General features: G+C 55.0%; 1 protein-coding gene across 1 annotated transcript in view; it reads right to left on the bottom strand.

Annotated features, from left to right (window-relative positions):
- The window catches only part of GOT1 (glutamic-oxaloacetic transaminase 1, soluble), a 7,958-nt gene extending 7,648 nt beyond the window's left edge, over positions 1 to 310 (bottom strand). Inside the window, exon 1 of the mRNA XM_009887686.1 lies at positions 195 to 310. Coding sequence (XP_009885988.1) covers positions 195 to 310 — 116 coding nt within the window. The remainder of the gene's footprint in view (positions 1 to 194) is intronic.
- Between the last annotated feature and the right edge of the window lie 9,998 nt (positions 311 to 10,308).

Raw genomic sequence — 10,308 nt, 5'->3', positions numbered from 1 at the left:
CCCCCCCACCCTCAGCCCCGCCTGGGAGCCAGAGGCGGCGGGGCTCGGCGGCCAGCGCGGCTCCTGCAGAGCTCTGGCTGCCCCAGGGATGTGGGGACCGCTGGGGATCAGGTGCTGCCCTCCACACACCATCGAGCCTCATGTGGGCTTGGAAAAAAGCCCTTTCTGGGAGAGTGCAGATGAGCTCCACTCACCTCATCCCCTTCACTCTCCCTTGCAAGATCCACTCTCGCACCCCTCTGGCCTCTGCCTCATCCTCTTCCTCACCAAAGAGCCCTGCTCGGCGCCAGGGCGCCCTCAAGCCTGGCATCACGGGAGGGTTTAGGCTGCCCTGCCCTTGAGGTGTTGCCCATCCCTGGCCGAGTCCGGGCACAGGCAGCACGTGGGCAGGGAGCAGAGCTGCGGCCGTTCCCAGTGAGTGCTGCGCAGGGGCTGCTTTCCCAGCCATCCTCCCGATACAGATGTTTTCTCAGTACAGGATCCAGACAGAGCAGGGTAAAATGTTTTCATTCCAAGCTCCCGGGGTCAGGTCATGGTTTGTCTAAATGGCTTTTGTTGCTGTAATTATCAGATTAGCTGATCTCTGGCAGCGCGTTTAGAGGCAGCTACATTAACTGTGGATCCTGATTTCCCCACTGCCACCCTGCCCAGCTGGGGCAGTGGGTTTGCAATGGAGTGATGAGGATCAGGGATGCCAGAAGAGCCAGGTGAAAGGTTTGTGCTCGATTTTGAGCTGGTATCCAGCTGGACCCTGACCCAGGAACAGCCAGCGCATTTGAGGAAGTCAGCAGCGAGCCTCCTTGACCTCCTCAGTGCACATCATGATGCTGAGCTGGGCCTGATCCTTTCCTCCCACTCCAACCTGCAACACACCACAGCTACAGCGCCCCGTCCCAGGCGCCTGCCTGTCGCTGTGGCTGATGCTCAGTGTGCAGACAGGGGACAGGGGCACCTGAGGTGTCTCCCCTCGCTTAGAGCTGGTGCTCCCTACAGGCAGCAAGCCCAGCAGATCCCGGGGAGGGAGTCAGGGACCCCACGCTGCTGCTGGGATGGGGGACCCCAGGGCTGGTGCCTGCCCATGGGGTGCTGTGAGGGGTGGGCAGCCCCCCAGCAGCCGGGGAGGCACAGGAATAGGAGCGTGAGATACCAGGCGAGACGGAGAGCGTGACGGGGAGATGAGAGAGCAGGGTGAGGGGCAGATAAAGAGCGATCAGGAGTTTCCGGCCCCTGCCAGCCCCTCGCAGGATCCGTCTGTCAGCGCCTGCGGGTGCTGATGGCACTGAGCCCTGGTGGCAGCCGGGGCCGTAGGTCCTGCTGAGGGGCACCGTCAGGGGCTGGGAAGGGGCTGCCGCTGCTGCCTTTCTGCTGCGCTGGGGCACTGCCAGTGGCTCGTCCCCCAGTGCGGCTGGGGATGGGCAGTGCCCATGTACAGCCCCACGGGTGCCCCCAGGGAAGAGCCCCCAGCCACGCCGCCCTGCAGCACTCACCCTCTGCCCTGCTGCTCCCCCAGCCCCGCTGCGCACATGGTTAGGGAGCTCCAGGGATTTCACCCACCGGCACAAAAAAAAATCAGTTCATGCTCTGCTGGGCTGCAGGTGAACACTCGGGTGTTCGGGAGCTGCTCGTTGGGGCACTGTGCCCATGGTGGCCGCCTGTGCCCTGACACTTTGTGCCACCTCCTCTCTCACCTGCTCTAGGTGGGAGCAACAGGAGCTTCCCTTGAGCAAGGCAGAAGCTATAAAGAAATGAAATAATTCCAAATCAGAAAAGACTTTATTGTTTCTCCATAAAACAAATTATTTAAAATGTGGTTTCACTGCATTTCAGTTTCTGAAGTCTTACAATGTCAGAGCACACTGAATGAAGACTTCTGGAGCAGAACACCTACGTCTTCTCTTTCAAAGAACATTTCAACCTCTTTAAATGCTTCAGAAAACTTTGACAGTAACTTTAAACACCATGTTCCTGCAGGAAGTTTTGGCTTTAGCAAAACATAATTAAAAAAATTAAACTAAAAAATTAGTGGAAACTATATTCCTGGTATTTTTCCTAATTGTCACCGTGACAGAGTTTGGTTAGCTCCAAATTCATCTTCTTTGCTTGCAGCTGAAAGCCAGAGAGCAACCCAGAGCAGTGAGGACAAAGCCTGTGCACCCCAAGAAGGAGCATATCCACCAACCCAGTGAGGCTCACACTTCTCCTGCCACCACTGCTGCCTGAGCACAGCCAGACGTTCACCATTTCTCTATTTAAACCCATTCTGCACATTAATCCTGTGGTCCCTGGAGTCCCAGCCCAGTCCATAGGCCAATCAGGACCTGCCCCATGGCCATGTTTGCTTCCTCTGCATCCGCTTGTCCCCCAGGCACCCAGGGGGAGCACAGCCGCCCCAGAGGAGCGCTGGCCCTGAAAGGGGCAAGGGATGGACTGGTCCTGGTGCTCACCACAGGATGAGCTACTGGGGCTGGGAAAGTGTGTTTCAGAGACCCGCTTTCCCCTTCTTTTTTTATTTTGCATCAACATCTGGTGGCAGATGTCAGGAGACTGGCCCATGGACCATGACCTGCCCAAGAGCTGATGCCCAGTACCCTGGTACAATAAAGATGGTTTCCCAAGGATGCAGAGGACCAATGGAGAAAAGGCTGGGCTGTCGGTTCCCGAGCATCCCCAGCCCTGGAGCAGGACAGGCACTGCTGTGTAAAGGCATGGACTTCTGCACAGCCAAGGAAGCTGTTTTTGGGAGGCCTGATGCAGGGAGATAGCTGTCACTCCCAGCGCCTGGGGTACTGCAGAGGCAGTGACCCCTTGCCCAAGCCTCTGCCCCCTCACCAGTGAGCCCGGCCCGTGCCTTGGGACAGAGATACCTGATGTGTCACAGGGAGCTGCTCCACTGCGGCGTGCCCAGGCTGCCGGGCAGCTGTGGAAGCCCGGCTGCACCCAGGGGCTGGTGGGACGGAGGCATCTGTAGCACAGCTGGTCCCAGCTGTACCACTCCGTGCCGGGTGTGTGCCCCGGCACAGGCGGGACGAGGTCAGGAAAGAGGGCTCCAGCTCCCTTGCAGCGAGCCCGGTGCCATGGGTAGCTTCTGGACCTTGGTGTAGGAGCAGATTTACTGAAAACAATTTATTTAATATAAAAAATAATTTCTTACGGCGTTTTGGCTGGCGTCAGCCGAGCGCTTACTCACCCGGGAATTCAAACAAAGGCAGGGTTGGCGCCCAGCCAGGGGGTCGGGCGCTGGGTGGTCGTGTCCATCCCGGCCTCGGACCCGCCTCTGGGTCACTTGCGGGCTTGTGGCATGATGTCTCCATTTATTTATTGGAAATGTTTGAACAGGAAATGCTAATGGTTTGGGTTTGTGGAGACAGCTGGAGGGGTCCAGCCAGAGCTGCTGGGAAGGGGAGGGTGCGCTGGGATGGGGCAGCCCAGCAGGGAAGGGGGAACTGGTGCCGCCGGCACCGCCGGTGGGGATCTGTCCCCTCTGTGTTTGGGGCAAAGGACCCAACAGGAGGTAAGACCAAGGAGAGCTCCAACGGCTCTGCTGCCTCCTCCTTCTCCGCTGACTGCAGCCACCTCTGCAAAATGCATGGCCGTTCTGCAAGAGTGGAGCTGCCCCCGGGACACCGCCGTGCCCGCTGCCTGCGCCCCACACCGCTGGGGTGTATGGGAATGGTGCTGCCAAGGTGGCACAGGGGGAATGGTGACCACGAGGGCCCTGCACGTTCCATCCCCAGCCCTCGGGCTCGGGCCTGGCCGGTGCCCGTTAGCGTGGGAGGGATGTGAGAGCGCTCACCTCCCCCTGCAAGGGGGTCGAGAGGTTCCTACGCAGCCCGGCTCTGGACCGGGCTGTTCCTGCGTTTGCTGATAACAGCGGAGGTGAAGCCTGACCCAGGAAAGCAGGCAAGATCCGCAGAGATAAACTCCCCGCAGCAAGACAAAAGCACTGACCTCCGCGCAGCCTGAGCCGCCGCATTCCCACAAGCACAGCAACAATCGCCCAACAGCAGCAGCAGCAGCAGCAGCAGCAAGCCCTGCACCAAACCCCACGGCCAGCCGCCGGGAAGGGCCTGCGTGGCAGCCGGTGACACCTCCCGCCAGGATCACTGCGGAGAAACCACAGCTCGGGGTTTTTTAACCAGAACTTCTGTAGATGTCAGTTGCGCAGGCAGTGACGGCGAAGAGGTCCTGCTGTCCTTGCTCACTTCTCATTCAGCGGTGCGGTGGGCTCGGTGCTGCCTGTGTCGCACTGCCAGAGGGATGCTGCACAAGCACCCCCCCCCGCTATTCCTAACCTTACACTTTTATGCGCACACTCACAGCGCAAACTGGCTTTAGGTTTCATCCCTAAATGCAGACAGGGGTCTTATGCACCCGTGCGGTTCAGATTCCAGCACCTGCTTTGAGCAGAGGCGGCTGTGGCACCGCACACCCCCAGCGCACCGAGGGAAACTGGACAGCAGGCACGGGGTCAGCCCTGTTTCCCCGTGCCCAGCCCGTGTCCAGGTCAAGGGACCGGAGGCTGAAGCCCGCCTGGCACCTCTGCGGGTCCCCGTCACAGCTCTGCCCCGAAACAGCACCAGCTGAAAAAGGCAGAGGCGCTTAATGGGATTTGCAGAAACACCCAGCTCAGTTACACGCTGTACGCCTGTTGTCTCGGGTGTGTTTTTAAAATCTTTATCTCTGCATCATTAAACACTGATCTACATTTGAAAAGAATCCCTTCGGTTCCCTACCTCTGAAATGAGGATAACTATCCTTCACCTCATAGCGGGGTTACGAGGATAAACAGATTAAAGACTGCGAGATATTGCGGCAAAGAAGGTTAAACAAGCCCCTGTGACAGACGGCCCAGGGGCAGGGACCAGCATCAGAGTGATGCACAGCATAAGCCGCCGACCCACGTCCGCATCATGCTAATGACCCCAAAATCCCAGCACCGGGTTTGCCACCGTCTGCCTTCCCAGGATGAGGTCCCCAGCCAGCCAAAAGCCCGCCGAGGGGCTATCCTCTCCCCCCAGCCAGGGATGTGCACCCATGCCCTGAGCCTGGGAGCGGGGAGCACAGGGGTGCGGGGGGGAAGCAGGGACAGGAGGTGCCCATCAGGAGCTCAAGGCTGCGGGAGGACATCGGTGACCCAGGTGCAGCAACGAGGGGCTGCAGGGTGCACGTGTACTGCAGGCGGAGGGGCGCACCAGCGCAGCTGCCCCTTCTGCACATCCCTCCCCATGTCCTTGGAGATGGACACCCTTCTGGTACTGCCCACAGTCCTGCCCGTCGCTGCCCCACCAGGCGCCCCGGGCAGGCAGGGAGAGCAGGGAGATGTGCACTTCTGCAGAAAGAGCTGGTGGGGGAGAGGATGAGCCAGACAATTACTGTCTGGAAAGTCTCACCCGGGTCCCTAGTAAAATAATGGCACAAATATTAAGAAAAGGCGCTCTGTAAACATCTAGAGGATAATGAAACCATGAGCTATAAGCAGGATGGGATTTGTAAATAAAAGACTGTGCCAAAAACAACAAGCCCTCCATAATTGTTTTGGATAGAAGGACAAGTTTAGTGCGGGAAGGGGACTCGGCGGATGTCATGAGAGGAGACCTGGAAGAGCCAGGTCTGTCCTCCCGCCTGCCATGCCATTAGAGAGCCCCCGGTACGTTTGGGCAGGTTTGAGGGAGCTGAGCTTCACAAAAAGGTGCCCCTGATGGCATGGCTGGCACCTGGGGACATACCTGTCCTCTGGAGCCGGACACCTGCACTCCCCCAGCCTGGCACGTGTCACACCGGCACCGGTGCAGTTGGTCATGCCTCAGCCACCTCCAAATCTCTGGCAGACAGCAAAGCTAAACCTGACCCCCCATTCCAGCTTGGGCACATCCCAGCACCATCCCTCACAGGGCTGGGACCCGTGCGGTGCAGGAACAGGTCAGCTGGACGGTCGTGGAGGTGTCGAGTGAGAAATAAAAACCGAGGGAAGCCAGGAGCAGGAGAACAGTGCTGGCACCTTCCACGCCGTTCCCCAGGTTTTGGCAACGCTTTGTCTTTTGTGAACATCAAAATGGCATGTTCTGCGAAACTGTAGGGTTCCCCGGCGCTCTCAAGTATCGGATTTTTGGCCAGACGTACAGGAAATGTGCATGCACCTCCTCGCAACCAGCCCTTTGAAATGCTACGCTATAAAAGCACACGTAAGCGTTAGCAGTCATCTGCACCGCACAGGCCAAACCCGTCCAGCTTTGACGTTGCATGGAAGGAAAAGCAGTAGGCCTGGCCAAAATGTACCTGGTTTTGTACGCGAGCCCTGGGTCTCCGCAGCGTGCGGCCGTGCCGGGCTGGATGACAGGCGCTGGCCGGCCAGCAGCTGGCTGCATGCGGCACGCAGGGTAACGCACGCTCGCAGCCGCGCACGAACCGAGGATGAAATGCACCATATATGGCGAAGATATTATTAGTCCGTAGCTGCCTTCATAGGGTCTTCCGAGGAAATCTTGCTTGAAAATGGGAAACAAAGAGATTTGTCTGTGAGACTCGAGCAGTGACTCAAACTGCCTGAAGGACCAAAAGCGACGGCTCCAGAGGAACAGGGAGGAGTGAGGCTGGGGGTGTCAGACACTCGGGTATCTGCAAGGTGCTTAACAATATTCTAGTTAAATATTTGTCCTAATTAATGCTGATCGCCCACCCATTACCTACAGCCCAACCGGTCTCCAGAAGTCGTTCTCAAGAGGGAGATGTTGCTAAAATGGTGTCAAGGAATGGTCAGTGCTGGACTTTGGGTATCCAGCACTGGCACAGGTGAGCGGAGACTCAGCACCAACTGGCTGCTGCCAGCCTTGCCCGCAGCCCGGAGCGTGACCGAGGGGATGGAGTCACCCGGTCGTGGGTTTTGACTGAGCCGAACGCCAAGTTGGATGTGTTGGCAAAGAGAGCGGGCTCTCCCTCTGGGTGGCAGGGGCTAAGGCAGGGCTCTGGCACCGAGCAGGGTTGGTTTGGCGTCCCAGGGGTGAGCAGCTGGATGTGAGCTCGATGCTAGGACGACACGGCGAACGCGGTCCTGGGCATCAGAGCAGGGAGCACAGCGAACGGGAGTTACCCAGCAGTGTCTTACCCAACAGGGGATGGGATGCCAGCTCTGAAATAGTGTGACTAGCCTGGTGCCCCATTTGAAAAGGATGTAGATGAAGCAAGCGCTGTAGATGCGATTCCCCCCACTCCCCTTTTTCACTGTCTCCCATAGCATCCTTGCAGTCAGAACTGGGGAGGTGTGGGCTGGAAGAGGGAGACACAAAGTGGGTTAAAAAACGAACACTGGCACAGGGACCCAGCGAGGCAGTGGGATCTGCGTCTTCAAACATTTCCAAAATTTGGCGGATTGAGGCCCGACCAGCGGGCTGTACCGCCAGAGCTCCTGAGGCCAAAATTATTCTGTGAAATGAGAGAGGGTGCAGAAAACAGCCACAGAAAAGACAGAAGGGCAGGAGAACGCACCCCACAGTGACAGAATCAAGCTCAACCTGTTTTCTTCTTAAAAAAGCTTAAGAAATTTGACTGCTATGCACAAGTACTCTCATAGTAAGAAAATTCTGCGTGCTAAAGTGTTTTTATTCCAGCCAAAAAAGGCAGAACAAGAATCAATGGCTGGAAATTAAAAGCCAGACAAACCTGCATGAGAAATACGACATACATATTGTGAGCAATGCTGATGAGCCGTCAGATTAACGTAAAATTGATTAAGTAAGACCAAACCATGAACTGCCTCATTCCTCCAGACCAGATGCTTTTGTGCATTAGCGAAACCCCAAGTTATTCGGATCTAGAAAGAGTAACAACATAAGGCAGTCGGGAAAATCAGCACAGGTGATCTAATAACTAACTCTGATCTTCAACATCATGAGTAAAAATATATTGTGTTACTGATAGACATAGAAAAATTCCCATTGCACAATCTCTGCAAACCCACAGATGGAGGGGGACAACAGTTGCTAGTCCTGTTTTAGAAAGAGAAGACCACTCAGGCCATGGACAACCCACAGGGGCCTTGCGATGGGAGTGAAACTATGAGCAAGACATGAGCTTGCGACACCGGGAGCGTCAGGAGGCAAATTCATAAGTGAGATGGGGTCTGCCCCAGGATGCTCTTGGATCCCAAGTACAGGCAAACTGTACTTGGGTGAGGAAGAGAAGGTCTCTCTGGGCATGGCCTGGGGGGAACCACCCAAGGCAGATGACCATTCCAGGAAAAGCAGGACCACAGGGATGTGCAGAAATTGGAAAAAAAATCAGATGGAAAAAAAATACTTAGGAATGAATAAAAAAAAAAAAAGCTGATAGAGATAATGGAAACCTGGATGACATTCACAGCTGAAGCAAAATACACCTGGCAAGGAGCAGTCCCGAATAGACTGGCTAGAGGCAAAATGATCTTCTCTCTTTTTAGTACCTGTATTCACAGAATTATAAAAAATAAGCCTGGAAGGCCCTTGAAAGGTCACCTAGCCTGTCTGCCTGCCACCAAAGGAGGCAAACCCTTCCTGGTGGAGCTTTTGTCTAAACTCTTCCTAAAATAAGCCTCTAGTGGTGAAGACGGCTTCCAAGAAAAACGAGTTTTAATCTTCTTTACCACAGTCATTGCAGGGTGAGCCTATGGCTTCTTCTTCTACCCACCCTGAAAACAAGGAATGGCCCATTATCTCGCGCTTTGTAGCAGGGCTTTATGCATTTAAAGACTTTTATCTTATTCCCCTGCAGTCTTTTTGTCTTGATACTAAGCTACCCTGGTCCTTCAGCCTTCTCCAGTATGTCATGTTTTCTGAATTTCTGATCTCATTCTTCCCTGGGCTTTCCCCAAGAACCGCAACTTGAAACGCCGAGCCCCAAGTGGGATTCAGCGCTCAGGCTAACACTTTCTAAGTGCATCAGGATCACATCAGGTGTCTTACAAACACCTTGTTTATACGTCCCAGCCTGGTTTCGCTCTTCTCACTTGGGCTGCTGCTGGCTCATGCTCCCTGGGGGACCCACTGTCACCTCCGCCTACTTTCCCACAGAGCAACCTTGCTCATTCCCCAGCTAGTGCTTGTGATGTCGATTTTCCCCAACTCGTAGAAAAGCCGTATATTTGTTGTTATCAACTGCTTTATTTCAGATTTCTCCAATTTCTCAAGAAAAGCACTCTTGCAGGCCCTACCAGACTGGTGCCGCAGGTAAAATCATTGATGAAAGCACTGACTAGCCTTAGACCCAGACAAGACCCTGTTTGATCATTGAGCACTGGTAGGTGCCCTTTCAGTACAGTTTTCCAGCCAGCTGTCCTCTCATGTAGCCACACATTCACCTAGATCAAGTTTTTCTCCATTGCTCACAAGAATTTCATATGGAAATGGGACTAAAGTCCTGCAAAAGTCAAGATTTAGCCCATCTTCTGGTTTTCCCATATTGGTCATTGTAGATATCCTCAAGTCGAAGAAAATTCAGTTGGTTCGGCTCTTAGCTGATGGCCAAAGCTGTCACTTCATTATCTCTACTCGCGTGTTGTGTCTCTTAATGATGTATTTGCCTGTCTTCAATCTGTTTATGCCAATGTCCCATTTTTCCTTCAGTTCTGCACCCCTGGTCTTGAGTAAAGCTCAGGAACTTGGAAAGACACAGAGGTTCATTTGGGAAAAAAAAAAAGGGGGGGGGGGGAACTGCTCAACAACAACTAAATCCTCGGAACTCACATGTTTATCCAAATTTATCTGAACCTTCTGGGGACAGTGACTTTTTAGGGTAAAATAAAAACAAGTTCAAGTGAGTTTTCCATCCCTGCGACAGTACGGTGATTCCAGCCAATCTGAAACAATTTTCCAAGAAGATTTCCTGCAACCTCACAGTGATTAAAGGAAATAACATTGTGAATAAAGGGACATTCTTCAAAGTCAATGAAGGAGCCACAAACTGTACATTCTCACAGAGGGCCGGAAAGCGCCGGCGCGAGGTGGATTTTGAGGCGTGTGGCCCCCCAGAAGGAAGAGGGTGGGATGCTGGGTCCGTCCCTTTTCCCCGGACAGGGGTTGTGACCGGGCTTCTCCCGGCGCAGGCGGTGAGGGAAGAAGGGCCCCCAGGCTCCCCATGTTTGGGGGTGAAAGGCTTGGCCCCGCGGGCTCTGAACCCCTGGCTCCGGGCGAGCATCTGCTGGGGTCGGAGTCAGGAGCAAGGGGCTCGGCATCTCTCTGCAAACAAGATGCAAGAGCCCATCGACCCTCTCCAAGCCCGGGGCGACCCCACAAAGAGGAGCATCCCGCCACGGTGGCGTCACGCCACAGCCTCCTTCCT

This window comes from Charadrius vociferus, unplaced genomic scaffold (assembly GCF_000708025.1).
Source record: "Charadrius vociferus isolate BGI_N301 unplaced genomic scaffold, ASM70802v2 scaffold486, whole genome shotgun sequence".
In the NCBI taxonomy this organism is placed as follows: Eukaryota; Metazoa; Chordata; class Aves; order Charadriiformes; family Charadriidae; genus Charadrius; species Charadrius vociferus.
The sequence above is the reverse complement of the archived record's forward strand: the minus strand, read 5'-3'. Positions and strand labels throughout refer to the sequence as shown.